Source organism: Pongo pygmaeus, chromosome X (genome assembly GCF_028885625.2).
Source record: "Pongo pygmaeus isolate AG05252 chromosome X, NHGRI_mPonPyg2-v2.0_pri, whole genome shotgun sequence".
NCBI lineage: Eukaryota > Metazoa > Chordata > Mammalia > Primates > Hominidae > Pongo > Pongo pygmaeus.
Window position 1 is genome coordinate 54,626,769 of NC_072396.2, and position 16,023 is coordinate 54,642,791.

A 16,023-nucleotide genomic window follows, 5' to 3' on the forward strand; every position below is an offset into this window, starting at 1 on the left:
TGCAGTGAGCCAAGATCGCGCCACTGCACTCCAGCCTGGGCAACAAGAGGGAACCGTCTCAAAAAAAAAAAAAAAAAAATTAAATATATACTGCTCGGGTGATGGGTGCACCAAAATCTCACAAATCACCACTAAAGAACTTATGTAACCGAACACTACCTGTTCCCCAATAACCTACAGAAATAAAAAAATTTTAAAAAAATTAAAAAAAAAAAAAGAATGGTTTTGAGAAAAAAAAATTATTAAATACAGGTGGGGTGTCGTGGCTCATGCCTGTAATTTCAGAACTTTGGGGTGCTGAGGTGGGAGGATCACTTGAGCCCAGGAGTTTGAGACCAGTCTGGGCAACATGGTGAGACCCTGTCTTTACAGAAAATAAAAAAATTAGCCAGCCATGGTGGCTGGTTTCTGTATTCCTAGCTATTTGGGAGGCTGAGGTGGGAGGATCACCTGAGTGCAGGGAGGTTGAGGCTGCAGTGAGCCATGATCGTGCCTCTGCACTCCAGTCTGGGTGACAGAGTGAGACCCTACCTCAAAAAAAAAAAAATAATAATGTCTCACTCCTATAATCTCACCACTTTGGGAGGCCAAGGTAGGAGGATCACTTGAGGCCAGGAGTTTGATACCAGTCTGGGCAACATACAGAGACCCTGTCTCTACAAAATCAACAAACAAATAATTTTTTTTTTTTAAAAAGACTATCATTTGGATCTACCTGGGTAAGGCATGGGCCAATTTAAAGTTCCTTCTTTGTATTTCTTTTTTGTTTTTGTTTTTGTTTTTTTGAGACAGAGTCTCGCTCTGTCGCCCAGGATGGAGTACAGTGGCACGATCTCTGCTCACTGCAAGCTCCGCCTCCCAGGTTCACGCCATTCTCCTGCCTCAGCCTCCCAAGTAGCTGGGACTACAGGTGCCCGCCACCACGCCTGGCTAATTTTTTCTATTTTTAGTAGAGATCGGGTTTCACCGTGTTAGCCAGGATGGTCTCGATCTCCTGACCTCATGATCCGCCCGCCTCAGCCTCCCAAAGTGCTGGGATTACAGGCGTGAGCCACCGTGCCCGGCTGTTCTTTTTTTTTGAGATGGAGTCTGGCTCTGTCACCCAGGCTGGAGTGCAGTCGCGCCATCTCAGCTCACTGCAACCTCCGCCTCCTGGGTTTAAGTGATTGACCTGCCTCAGCATCCCAAGTAACTGGGATTACAGGCAGGCACCACCACGCTTGGCTACTTTTTGTATTTTTAGTAGAGATGGGGTTTCACTATGTGGACCAGGCTGGTCTTGAACTCTTGACCTCAGGCAATCCACCTGCCTTGGACTCCCAAAGTGCTGGGATTACAGTCATGAACCACCACGTCTGGCCTCTTCTTTGTATTTCTATATTGAAAAACAACTAGTGGATGTTATAAATCATGAAAAGATAAATGAAAAATTAAAGATTTCTGAGGTATTCTGATATGCAGCCAGGCTTGAGTGGCACTGACACGGGGCATAGGTTATAAACTGGTGAAGACTTACAGCTATCAAGATTGAGACTCAACTAGGGTACTGCTGTATTTTACTGTATTTGTTTATTTCAGAGACACGGTCTTGCTCTGTCACCCAGGCTGGAGTGCAATGGAGCTATCATGGCTCACTACGACCTCGACCTCCTGGGCTCAAGCGATCCTCCCACCTCAGCCTCCCGAGTAGAACTACAGGTGTGCACCACCACACCCAGCTTCTTTTTTTTTTTTTTTTTTTTTTTGTAGAGGATGAGGTCTCACTATGTTGCCCAGGCTAGTCTTGAACTCCTGGCCTCGAGCAAGCCTCCTGCCTCAGCCTCCCAAAGTGCTGGGATTACACGCATGAGCAACCATGACAGCCTGTTATACTTTAATGTGCATATGAATTATACAGGAATCTTGTTAAAATGCAGATTCTGGCCGGGCGTGGTAGCTCACGCCTGTAATCCCAACACTTTGGGAGTCTGAGGTGGGCAGATCACAAGGTCAGGAGATCGAGACCATCCTGGCTAACACGGTGAAACCCCGTCTCTACTAAAAATACAAAAAATTAGCTGGGCGTGGTGGTGGGCACCTGTAGTCCCAGCTACTTGGGAGGCTGAGGCAGGAGAGTGGCGTGAACCTGGGAGGCGGAGCTTGCAGTGAGCAGAGATCGTGCCACTGCACTCCAGCCTGGGTGACAGAGCGAGACTCTGTCTCAAAAAAAAAAAACAAAATGCAGATTCTGACTGAGTAGATCTCAGGTAGGGCCCAATAGTCTGCATTTTTTTTTTTTTTTTTTTGAGACAGAGTCTCACTGTGTCACCCAGGCTGGAGTGCAGTGGCGCGATCTTGGCTCACTGCAACCTCTGCCTCCCGGGTTCAAGCGATTCTCGTGCTTCAGCCTCCTGAGTAGCTGAGATTACAGGCTCCTGCCACCATGCCTGACTAATTTTTTTGTAGTTTTAGTAGAGACAGGGTTTCACTATGTTGGCCAGGGTGGTCTTGAACTCCTGACCTCAAGTGATCCGCCCTCCTCGGCCTCCCAAAGTGTTGGGATTATGGGCGTGAACCACCATGCCCGGCCAATAGTCTGCATTTCTGTTAGGTTTCCAGGTGATGCTAATGTTGCTGAACCACTTGTCACATTTTGAATGGCAGGAAAAAAGAAGAAGGAGAAGAGGAAGAAGTAAGATGGGGAGGAGCCATGAAAATGAAGAGGGGCAGATATGAGACACTGCAGAAGCAGAATGTTTGAGCTTGTGGATGAGGAAAGAATCTGGGGTGACTGAGGTTTGTGGCTTGGGTGACTATGAGGATAATGGTGACATTAATCAGAGATAAGGGAATCAAGCTTGAGGAGGATGGCGTATAGGAAACAATGGAGAGGTAGGAATGAGACATCACATTTAAATCCAGGCGCAGTGGCTCACGCCTGTAATCCCAGCATTTTATGAGGCTGAGGCAGGCGGATCACTTGAGATCATTAGTTCAAGACCCAGCCTGGCCAACATGGTGAAACCCCGTCCCTACTAAAAATACAAAATTAGCCAGGCGTGGTGGTGGGCGCCTGTAGTCCCACGTACTCAAGAGGCTGAGGCACGAGAATCGCTTGAACCCAGGAGGTGGAGGTTGCAATGAGCTGAGATCACGCCACCGCCCTCCAGCCTGGGCAACAGAGCAAGACTGTGTCTCAGAATAAAAATAAAATGAAATCAAGATACTGATTACCTCTGGGGAAGGTAGAGAGATGGGATCATTATTAGGTTAGGCGGTGGGTTTGAGTGTTCATTTTATTATTGAATTTCATAATGTATGTTACATACATCCTTTTGTATTTATCAAATATTACATATATTTTTAGGTAGTCCAAAAGTTAAGAGAAACAAGAGAGAAGTGTCAGGGAAGTCAGAGTTTCAGTAAATGGGTTGTTTTGCAGCATCATATTGGTATGGAAGACCTCAGCAAGATAAGGCCTGTAGGGAAACCCTGAACTTCATGACTGAGAGCACACAGGTCACCTTTGGAAGCAGCCACATTCAGATGGGGAGGGCTGATGTCAGATTATAGAATGGGAAGGAATGTGGGAAGTCAGGACTGGGAGTGTACATAAGTCTCTCATCTACTACCATTTCTTCCCTAACCCACAACAGCTAACATTTATCTAGGCTGTAGTATATGCCAGGCCCTTTGCGTACACATTTAATCCTCACAACCACCCCACAGGGTGGGCTACAGGGACTAAAAGCTCAGTGCTTGTATTACCACCAGATTATGTTCACCTCTGACCACATGCAGAGAACCCCTACTGAAACACTGAAACGGGAATGAATGTTTAGCTATTACATTCCAAATTTTAGACTGAAGGTCTCAAATGGTTTAAGTAATGGGTACCAACCAAAAGTGAATTAAGTCAATCAGAAATGGACCATTTCTTCCTGTGACGCTGTCATTGTGACTCACCAAACTTAACCAGTTTTATCGCCATTCAGGCACATAGTACAATTGTTCTTTTCCACCTCTATAAAATTAGCTGCAACCACGTGGCTTGCTTTGGGCAATGAAAAGAGAGAAGTGATCTGTGACACTCTAAGCTTTAAGAGCCAAGGTATATTTTGGTCATATGCCTTCCCCTGACTCAGTGATGGAACTTTTTTTACTTAACATATTGATGCTCTACACATTCAGAGAAACTTCTCTAGTAACGAACTATGGAAATGATCCTTGAAAGTAGACTCTTGGTGGCCAGGCGCAGTGGCTCACGCCTGTAATCCTAGTACTTTGGGAGGCTGAGGTCGGCGGATTACCTGAGTTCAGGAGTTCAAGACCAGCCTGGTCAACATGGTGAAACCCCGTCTCTGCTAAAAAATACAAAATTAGCTGGGTGTGGTGGCGCACGCCTGTAATCCCAGCTAACTCAGGAGGCTAAGGCAGGAGAATCACTTGAACCTGGGGGGCAGAGGTTGCAGTGAGCCGAGATCATGCCATTGCACTGCACTCCAGCCTGGGCAAAAAAAGAGCGAAACTCCAACTCAAAAAAAAAAAAAAAAAAAAAAGTGGAGTCTTGGTGATGAAATTTTTTTTTCTTTTTTTTGAGACAGAGTTTCGCTCTTGTTGCCCAGGCTGTAGTGCAATGGCGTGATCTCGGCTCACTGCAACCTCTGCCTCCCAGGTTCAAGTGATTCTCCTGTCTCACCCTCCCTAGTAGCTGGGATTACAGGCATGTGCCACCACGCCGGGCTAATTTTGTATTTTTAGTAGAGACAGGGTTTCTCCATGTTGGTCGGGCTAGTCTCGAACTCCCGACCTCAGGTGATCTGCCTGCCTCTGCCTCCCAAAGTGCTGGGATTACAGGTGTGAGCCACCGTGCCTGGCGGTGATGGAATTTCTATTAGTCTATTAGTGTTCACCAGTCACCATGCATGAACAGAGTTCTGCTGTCAATCCCTGTTGGACATACGAGCAATAAGTATACTTTTGTTAAAGTACTGAGATTTGGGGGTTATAATTGCAGCAAAACCTAGCCTATCCTGACTGATACATTCTCCTTTTCTCAAGTTAGAAATTATACATGTATAAGGACTGAATAATGAAAATGTACATAAAGTGTCTAGAACTCTCTCCCGTGCACATTGTAGGCCCTCAATAGATGCCTTTGTGTATCTGCTATTAAATTATTACGGAATTTTCATATTTTTCACATGCAATAAAGGCTAGTTGTGGAAGATGTAAACAGAAGGCAGTGTTCCAGGCTCACATTATTCCTAATTCTTGTAATCTTAAAAGAGATATTTTCATTCTTTGTAACTTTCTCCCTCAACTCCATGAAAAAGCACTACAATTGGCCCTGCTTAGGTCACCTACCCCTCCATCCCCGTGCTGGGGGAGATGAAGCCATATGACTGATGGTCAACCCAACTCTACCCCAAGATAGATGGCCACTTCCCCCGAAGGAGAAAACTGGGCTTAATTGCCAGAATAAGGAAGGAATGCTGGGGAGGCAGAAATGAGTTATCGAAGTCAAAACAGGCTTAGATTTAGAACCCGGAGTTTATTACTTATTAGCTGTGTGTGAACTTGGGCACCACTCAATCAGTTTGCTCATATGTAAAGTAGGGATCGTACTTTGGAGAGTTGTTTAAGGATAAGAAATAATGTATGAGAGTTTAGTACTATGCCTGGTACCTAATAGGTCTGCAATAAATGGTCATTTTAAAAAGCCAAATGCTAAAGATTTCCTTCTATTAAGTTTTCACAGTCCCAACACTCAAAGATCAAAGGCCAGGAAAAGACATCTGTAGCTATAATGAACAAAAGATGTTATAAGTTATAACACAAGTTATAAGACAAAAGATGTTATAAATAATTTTTCATTTAAGGATAAAGTGTTTACAAGCTTCGGCAGGCCTCTAGTGCTCACCTTGAGGCTCAGCTGTTTCCTTTTAGAATCTGTACACACAAGGCACAAAGTGGTTAGAGAGGCCAAGCCCAGCTAGAGTCACTCAGCAGAAGCAGTAAAGAATGCCCTAGAGTCCTGGCTTCAGACTCTGCTCAAAGCATCCCTCTATTGCTCAAAGGTGACTCAGAGCTCAATTTTAAAACATATTTAAGTGAATACCATCCAGGGCTGAAACCTCATACTCCATCTTCCTGAGTTTTTGCCACCATATCCTCTGCCTTCAAAGTCTGAAATCTGCTTTGTACCAAAGGACTTATTAAAAAGTGTTTTAGCTGTCCTTCACTTATTTATCAAACATTTACTAAGTGTGTGCTGTGCAGTAGGTGCCAAGAACACAGAGATGGTTAAGCACAATCACTGCTCACAAGTGTAATCTAGGGGCAAAGATGCAGCAAGGCACTAGAGGGGCTGGCTGTGATGAGTCTATACTCATCACCGAATTGGGGATCAGAAAAAGAATCATAAAGACATGAGCTGAATCTTGAGGGAATAAGTTAAGTCTGCACCAGAAACAAAGGGAGGAAGGAATTTTAGCAATGGTACAAGCAAGTGAGAAGAAATGGATATTGACAGCTTAATGTGTATGGGATGCATTTTATTATGGCTGGAGTACAGAGGTAGTAAATGAGCTGAGATGTGGTCAGGTGCCAGATCATGAAGGGACCGTGGAGTCGAGAGAGCAGCATGTTAGAGGGACACTTTATTCTAGAAGCTACTAAGCATGGTGGATTAAAGCAATGGTTCTTAACATCCTTTTGTGTCACAGATTCCTTTAAGAACCTGAAAAAAGGTATGGGCCCTTTCACTGGAAAAAGGTACATACACTTAGACATAAAATGTTGCTTAAAATTGCCCAGTTAAGGAGTAAGACGGGGAGTAACTGCAACAGTCCACATAAGACATGATGAGGCCTCCACTAAGCCACAGGAGCCAGGACAGAAAAGAGGAAACAGATGTGAGAAATAGAAAAATGGTTGGGTGTTATCAACAGGTGTTTTCATCAATTGGATTTGAGAAGTGAGGGACAAGTCTAAGACAGTTCACTCCCAGGTCAATTTGTGGTTTAGGCAGTTGAGTAGAAAGTAGTGTCACTGATGGAGAGGCACAGGCTTGCACAGAAAGGATGGGTTCAGTTTGGGAAATGTCAAGACAAAGGTGCCTTTAGGACATTCAAATAAAGAAGTTAACCAGGAGGCTAAATATGCTCTACCTTTTGATGATTCTTGTACTTGGTCTCTTGACCTGATATTATACAAATAGACTCCTAAATCTCTGTACAACACTTCTGAATTGAGACAAGTATATCCCCCATTTGCAGAAAGGGATCCAGAGATGGGAAAAGAAATCAAACTTCACACACCCAAAATTATTTCACAATTTTTTTTACTAAAAGAATAGATTTTTATTAAGCGTTGTAAGTTTCTTTCCATCAGCATTAACAGAACAACAGACCAATTTCCATCACAGAACAACTCCTGCGGCATTCTCATTCCTTTCTGAAACTCTTCCATTAACTCCTGAAGTTTCCCCAAAGAAACATCCATTCAAACTTACATTAATAAACTATGGAGCTTTTGTGGTGAGGTGGGCCAAAAAGGCAGGGAATTTGGAATCTGGGAGTGGGAAAGAGAAATACATATTATCCATCCACTAAACACACTGTCAAAAGCACAGGAGAGGAGATAGTAATACAGGAAAAAAAATGAAATAATTTTTTACTTTTGTCAATAACATCATTTATCAGGGAGCACTAAAAGTCACCGACTCCTTGCAGTTAAAGTTTCTTTACCTAGTGTGTTATTCTAAAAACAGAATAGAACAGATTAGAATAGAATAGAATAGAATAGAATAGAATAGAATAGAATAGAATAGAATAGAATAGAATAGAAGGTAGGAGGGGAAGTGCCTTCTGGGAAGCAATTAAAATGAAGTCATCAGATTTGGCTGGGTTATGAGAGATTAATAAAATCTGAAATATTTATTTTGCTTCATTTACATGAAAATTCACTAGTCATTAGTTACTACCAACACGGACAAAAAGAGCATCTATAAAAGTACAGGGGCAATGTCAAAAGCTGAAATGGGCACCCTAGCACAGGGGATTTTTTTATTTTGCTTTTAACCTGGAAAAGATGATTTTGTAAAAAATGACTTTATATTCTTAGAACATCAAAATAACCTCTGACAATATTCAAGATAATTAGCAGTAACAGGGGAATAGGTGCACTGAGCTCTCTACCTGCACCAGCAGACTACTGCAATAAGCCAAGGGAAAAGAAAATAGAAAGTCGAATAAGATGCCAAAGTCACAGGATGGAGAAAAATATAAGATGACACGCAATGGAACAGTGAAAACTCAACCCCCCACCCCAAACCCCAAGCATATTTAGGAAATATGCACCAGGAAGTGAACAAGTATAATGATTAAACCTTAGTAGAATTATACTAACTACTTTCAACTGTGGTCTACTTGTACTGACTTTTCAAAGGTGGGTGGGTCGTAGAGGCTGTAATGGTAACATCGACATGCCCACAGGAGCCTTGTAAGGTTCCAAAGGACTGGATCACCATAACCAAACAGCTACCCCCACATTCTTCCTACCCTACATAAGCATTCCTGCCCCCCACCCTCTACCTTAACCACCCTCCATAATGCCTTGTTCGACGGTTTTTCTCGGTGATCAAAAAAAGTTAATGTGACTTGGCCAACGATGTCAGAAATCAAGATGGAGACAAAAATCAAATGTCACTAGCCAAAGCGAGTACCAATTCTTGGGCTTTAAAGTCTACCCAAAGTCCTACTGGCTCAGAATGAAAATGATGCAAGTGAGCAGAAGTTTGTCAGGCCTGGTCCAGACCAGACTGGACTGGTCACTGACTAAGTAAGAGTAGGAGTTATAAGCTGATCCCAAGACACACCAGCAGAAATAAAAAACTGCAAGTCCTTGCGGATCAGTGACTATACACAACCAGAGTGTTTTGCTTATGGTCCTACAATGTAAAGGGGTCATTTCTGGGGGTTCCCAAATGACTTTGTTCAAGAGAGGTCACATAAAAGCTAGAAATGGAACCTCAGGTGAAGGATGACAGTCTCTTCAAGTGGTGAAGCAAAAATCAGACCCCACCTTCCACAATTTGTCCTCCAATTAGAAAAAGTTCATCTCCCAGTAATGAACCTTAGTTTTCCTGGCTTTTAAGTTGTGTATTTTGTCAGATAAATAAAAATCTAGGAATATGGCCATTTATGGTTCTTTCTTGTAACCTTCCAAACCCAAAATGCTGAATCCAAATAAAAATCAAGGTTGGAGATGACCCACTTGTTTCACCCTGGGCTGGGGGAAAAAGAGGTTGTGGAAGGAAGAAAAGCCTTTTGGCAAACTGGAATCATCCCTGCCAAAGCAGCAATTTTACCTCTCACAGTGAATGCCTACAAAATAAGAAATTTTCTTAATGGTGTGAGAGTTAACAATACTGTCATTTGATTGTGTCAGATAGATTCAAGATGCACAGAAATAGCAACTGCAAAAAATATCTTAGCAATTTTAAGTTCAAGTGCTTCCTATTAGAAAATGGAGATATAGGTATCTCACAGCTCAGTGATACTGGCTGCTTTTAGAGCTCCAAAGGATTCATCCCTCTGTGGCTCCAGAAAGAAAATTCCAAGCCATGTAAATTTACTACTATCCCTTCCTTTGCTGGATATAGAAGTCCTACCTTCAAGATGTTGTGACAGGTTGGGCAGGTCCAAGAGAAGGGGGACCACATTAGGGGAGCTGATTCCAAAGAGGAGGTTTTTGTATACTTTGTTTCTACTTCTGTCTGGTTAGATGTACACTCTTGTCATCTTTCTTTGGTTTATGTAAGAAGTATCTGGGCAGGGGTCAAGGCATTCCAGGGCTCCCTCCCAATGAAAATCATGGATTCTCTTAATCTGGGACAGATTAGGACTAAATAGTCTGACACTGTTTTCAATTTCCTGTGATCTGGTCATTGTAAGTGGGCAGTAAGCAAATAGTCTTCTGGTTGGGCAAAAATCACCAAGGACCTGCTGTGGGTTAAGGTGCATGGGGTTTTTCAAAAAGAACCCTGCTAGAAGATTAGTCAGTTGTATTTCTGTAGAAATGGTACTTCTTGGGCAAGAATATCACAAAGCCCAAAAGGAGGTATATGAGGCTGGAAGCCTCAATTCCTGAATGAAGACACAATGCTAATTTATTGCAAGCCATGTTTCCCACCCTCATACTTAGGCTGCCCAAGGAGGGAAACTGGAAATGCAAGGTTGTCTCAAGATTATCTCCAGCAAGGAGGAATAGCCTCTTTATCCTGGGCAGATCCTGGCCACACAGGAGGCTGAGAATCTTTTAATAGAATTCTTCTCAAGGCCCAGGCCAGAGTCCTCTAAGGTCTTCCTTGCAAAGCAAATGAAAAGATCCAGTAGTCAGAATGTCAATGAACAAATGAAACAATCTAGGCGTGTAAAATCAAATAGTCAGTTTCCTCACACTTCCCTACCCTATCTTTCCAAAGCTAGTCCTCTCTCCTTCAGGGATTCATGTCAATCAATTCTAGCCTGAAACCAATTTGACCCTGGAGTTCCAGAAGAGATTTCCTCCAAATTGGCTGAAAGCCCTTTCAAATGGTAGTCACCTCCCATCCCCCTCCTTTTCTCTCCAAACCTTCATAAGGAAATGCCCAACTCTTCCCAATCCCATTCCAACCTCCTGTTTTCACCATATGGGATGTGAGGGCTCTGTTCAAAATTAAGCTTGTAACAACCCAAGAGTTTATTGTTCTGAACAGGCAATTTCTGGAAAGTACTTTTTGTCTGATTTAGAGAAGCCCATCCAACTTCTCATAATTGTGATGGGCTGTGACTTAATAAGAATTTCAGATTTAAAGTGTGGTCTTTTGAAACCTTCCACTCCATAGCAGTGGAAGCATTTCTGGGAAATTGAGTAAATCCTCTGGGACATCACCATGTATGTATGTATGTATGTATGTATGTATGTGTGTATATATATATACACACACATATATACACACATCCACACACACTTACATATATATAAAATATGTATAGATAAATAGATCTGTCTCTTTATATAAAGGGTATGTGTATGCATATACACACATTCATATATACACCCACCCACACAACATCCACCCACACACACACACAAGCACACTCACACACACACACACACACACACACACACACACACAGAGTCTTTTGAGTCCCTTTCGTACTCAAGTTCATTACACTGATCCCCACCCTTTCATGGTGTGGGCAATAGGGAGTGAATGAACTGTGCCACATCTTCTATTTTACAAACAATGCACTGGTTGAGAGGCAGGAAAAATCTGCCCAGTACTTTTCTGATTCACTTGAATCCCCCAGTACAAAGGCCATTGATAGTTTTTTTGAAGTGTATAAAATAAAAAATAAAAATTAAAATAACCAATACTACCTTACTTTTCTGAAAACATCTACCTATCTGATTGTCAGGCCAAAGCTAGAGGTGGTGGTACAAAATCCAGGGGTAGGTAAGTTGGAAGGAGTGAAGAAGAGGTAGATACCACTTCATAGAGGGAAAAAAAAAAAAGAAAAAAACCTCAGGAAGCCACAGCTGTCCCCACAACCTCATAGGTTTATAAGTCTATGATAATGAGTATCATTATAAATGCTCAGTAAAACCAAAGCTAGAGCTTTTCTATAGGACCTTATGTGATGATACCCAATTTCTGACAGCTACTGCCTTACTAGGCTCCCAGAGGAGATAAATAAACTATTGGTGCTATACATTCAATTTGAGACTAGGAGCTAGTCTTACTGCCATTCATCTTTGACCAGAACTTCTCCAGAAAGAGACCACTGAATCTGAAGTCCCAGAAACAGGCAGGGAAGGGGAAAAGATGGACACAATAGGACATCCCACCAAAATTCTGGAGAAATCTAGGGTAAGCATTTATATCCTCCTCTAGCTTGGGCCTAAAATCAGAAAAGTAAAAGTTTTTCCCTCTTCCTGGTTTGGTGAAGCCATCTTCAGCTTGTCAGTCCTCTTTCCGTTGTGCCACAGTTTCTAGCTTTTGCTCTTGTAAGTGGTTCTTCTCCCTATTATTCATAGGGAGGTAGCGGTTACCATTATTACACTCATTGCTGTCTCTGGATAAGGCACATTGTGATGGAGCTGGAAGACGGTGATCACTCTTCTCTTCCTTGATCAATGCGCCACTGTTTCCATTTACCTGGGAGCGAGACCGACCTTGATGAAGCTCCAGGGATTTAGAAACTCCATCTGAAGAGCCCTGTTAAAAACAGAGATACTCAGTGGAAATGGGAATCCCAGACTGGCTGACCCTTCCTAAGCATATTCATAAGCTAGCCTGAGGAAGTGGCTTCAGTTCTTCAAAAACACCAGAAGACCTCAAGTTGGTTGATAACTAGTACAATCTTTTTTTTTTTTCTGAGACGGAGTCTCGCTCTGTCGCTCAGGCTGGGGTGTAGTCTGCAATCTCGGCTCACTGTAAACTCTGTCTCCAAGGTTCAAGCAATCCTCCCACCTGAGCGTCCTGAGAGTAGCTGGGATTACAGGCGCCCACCACCATGCTGGCTAATTTCTGTATTTTTAGTAGAGATGGGGTTTCATCATGTTGGCCAGCCTGGTGTCAAACTCCTGGCCTCAACTGATCTGCCCGCCTCAGCCTCCCAAAGTGCTGGGATTACAGGTGTGAGCCACCACGCCCAGCCGGATACCTAGTACATTCTGGTATTATCTTGAGAAGTTAGGGTGAAAACATATAGACCCAACTGAAATCCAATGGCAATGACAACACAATAATGACACAGCTACTTTTTCTTTTTTTATACAGGGTCTTGCTCTGTCACCCAGGGTGGAGTGGAGTGCTGCAATCCTGGCTCACTGCAGCCATGACCTCCTGGGCTCAAGCCATCTTCCCACCTCAGCCCCATAACTAGCTGGGACTACAGGCGTGCACCACCACATCCAGCTGATTTTTGTATTTTTTGTAGAGACAGGGTTTCACCATGTTGGCCACACTGGTCTTGAACTCCTGAGCTCAAGTGATCTGCCCGCCTCAGCCTCCCAAAGTGCTGGGATTATAGGTGTGAGCCACCGCGCCTGGCTGACACTGCTACTATTTACAAAGCTTTAAAATATGTTTTTCTAATACTATGGGGATCCTAACTGGTAGATATGATCATGCCCCATTTGCTGATGAGGAAAGTGAGGCTCAGAAATATTAAAGCAACTTGCTCAAGCAGACACAGATACAAAGTCGTAGGGCCAGGATTCTACCCCTTTAAAGTCTGTTCTCTTAACTGCCATGCAACACTGCCCAATGCTGACAATTGAACAGGCAAATGCAAAAAAAACACAGAAGATCTATGCGCAATATTCCACAGAATCTTTCTTTTATCTTTTTGAGGCAGAGTTTCGCTCTTGTTGCCCAGGCTGGAGTGCAATGGCATGATCTCGGCTCACTGCAACCTCCGCCTCCCGGATTCAAGCAATTCTCCTGCCTCAGCCTCCTGAGTAGCTGGGATTACAGGCATGCGCCACCATGCCCGGCTAATTTTGTTTTTTAGTAGAGACGGGATTTCTCCATGTTGGTCAGGCTGGTCTCGAACTCCCGACCTCAGGTGATCCGCCTGCCTCAGCCTCCCAAAGTGCTGGGATTATAGGCATGAGCCACAGAATCTTTTATAACTAAAAACAATCACCTGGTTTTTGTAAATCCCAGGAATATGATAGCTATTGCTAATGATATGAACTACATTACCTTGTAGTGCAGTGCTGGTTCTTAATGAATGATGCTGGGAATAATAACAGCTTCTGACTACTAAATGGTTGGACATGCCACATACTCTGTTGTTCCTTTTACAGATAAGAAAACTGAAGCTCCTAGGAGGCCAAGGCGGGCAGATTGTTTGAACTCAGGAGTTTGAGACCAGCCTGGGCAACATGGTGAAACCCCATGTCTACAAAAATTACAAAAATTAGCTGGGCATGGTGGCATGCATCTGTAGTCCAAGCTACCCGGGAGGTTGAGGTGGGAGGATCACTAGAGCTTGGGAGGTCCAGGCTACATTGAGTCATGATTGCACCATTGCATTCCAGCCTGGGCGACAGAGTGAGATCCTGTCTCAAAAAAGAAAAAATAAACAGGCTCAAAAAAGTACAAAGACTTTACTATTAGTCCTCATATAACAACTCTACAACATAGATACCAATTTCTCCAATTTTATAGATGAGAAAACTAGGGCAGAGAGGCTAAGTAACTTGCCCAAGGTCACAGAACTAGTAAGTAGCAGAGCCAGATTCAAAGCTAGATCATTTGGTTTCAAAGTCTGTACAATATGGGGCTTACTGTGAAGTATTGTCCAACAACCTGGAAATAACATGAAACTAGTAACAGCCATACAAATGGATGGAATTAGCCACCTGAAGGAATCAACAAATACATCAAAACATTACAAGTAAGTGACTTAAAAATTTAAGAACAGGTGGCCAGGTGCTGTGGCTCACGCCTGTAATCCTAGCACTTTGAGAGGCCGAGGCGGGCAGAGCACAAGGTCAGGGGTTGAGCACCAGCCTGACCAACATGGTGAAACCCTGTCTCTACTAAAAATACAAAAAAAGTAGCCGGGCGTGGTAGCGGGCGCCTGTAATCCCAGCTACTCAGGAGGCTGAGGCAGGAGAATTGCTTGAACCCAGGAGGCAGAGGTTGCAGCGAGCCGAGATCACGCCACTGCACTCCAGCCTGGCGACAGAACGACACTCTGTCTCAAAACAGAGACAAAAAAAAAAAAAAAAAAAAAAGAATTTAAGAACAGGGCTGGCCAGGTGTGGTAGCTCACGCCTGTAATCCCAGCACTTTGGAAGGCCGAGGCAGGCGGATCATGAGGTCAGGAGTTCGAGACCAGCCTGGCCAACATGGTGAAACCCTGTATCTACTAAAAATACAAAAATTAGCCGGGTGTGGTGGTGGGCACCTGTAATCCCAGCTACTTGGGAGGTTGAAGCAGGAGAATTGCTTGAACCCGGGAGGCAGAGGTTGCGGTGAGCCAAGATCGTGCCACTGCACTGCAGCCTAGGCACTTTGGGAGGCCGAGGCAGGCAGATCAACTGAGGTCTGGAGTTCAAGACCAGCCAGGCCAATATGGTGAAACCCTGTCACTACTAAAAATATAAAAATTCGCCGGGTGTGGTGGTGTACTACTGTAATCCCAGCTACTCACGAGGCTGAGGCAGGACAATTGCTTGAACCCAGGAGGCGGAGGTTGCAGTGAGCTGACATCGCGCCACTGCACTCCAGCCTGAGTGATGGAGCAAGACTGTTTTTAAAAAAATAAAAATACAAAAAAAAAATTTAAGAACATATAAAACTCTTGTGGCCTAGGAATAATCTCAGGAAGACAGGATTACAGTGTAACCAGATTTAATAAGCTGGAACATTTTATTAATTATCTCATACTCTTCTTTTTCTGTCCCGACTGAAACAGAAAAAGAAGAGTCAAAAAAGAAGTCAGCAGCAGCTCTGTCCAGAGAAGATGGCTTGCTATAAACCAAGTTGAAATGAGGATTTCCTTGGCTAGGTGACCTCTAGAGCAAATAATAGTGTCCGCAGCCATCTTAGCTAAGAGAAACTTAAGATCACCTACCATCCCTTGTTTATTCTCTCACTTTCCTCATCTGTAAAATAGATAGAATAAGAGTATCTACTTCGTAGGTTCCTGTAAGGATTCAATGAGACACCATATATAAAGCACTTAGAACATGTGTGTTTGGCACAGTGTAAGAACTCAATAAATGCTCACTAAGGCTGGGCACAGTGGCTCATCCCTGTAATCCCAGCACTTTGGGAGGCCGAGGCAGGCGGATCACCTGAGCTCAGAAGTTTGAGACCAGTCTGGCCAACATGGCGAAACCCTGTCTCTACAAAAAATATAAAAATTAGCTGGGCATGGTGGCATGCACCTCTAGTCCCAGCTACTCAGAAGGCTGAGGTAGGAGGATCACTTGAGCCCAGGGGTTTGAGGCTACAGTAAACTATGATTGCAA

General features: G+C 43.5%; 1 protein-coding gene across 2 annotated transcripts in view; it reads right to left on the minus strand.

Annotated features, from left to right (window-relative positions):
• Nucleotides 1-7,307: 7,307 nt before the first annotated feature.
• Nucleotides 7,308-16,023, minus strand: part of FAM120C (family with sequence similarity 120 member C) — a 107,395-nt gene continuing 98,679 nt past the window's right edge. Inside the window, exon 16 of one of the 2 annotated variants that reach the window (XM_054472153.2) lies at nt 7,308-12,247. In XM_054472153.2, coding sequence (XP_054328128.1) covers nt 11,993-12,247 — 255 coding nt within the window. In that variant the 3' untranslated portion in view covers nt 7,308-11,992. The remainder of the gene's footprint in view (nt 12,248-16,023) is intronic. The other variant, XM_054472155.2, reaches the window with a different exon arrangement.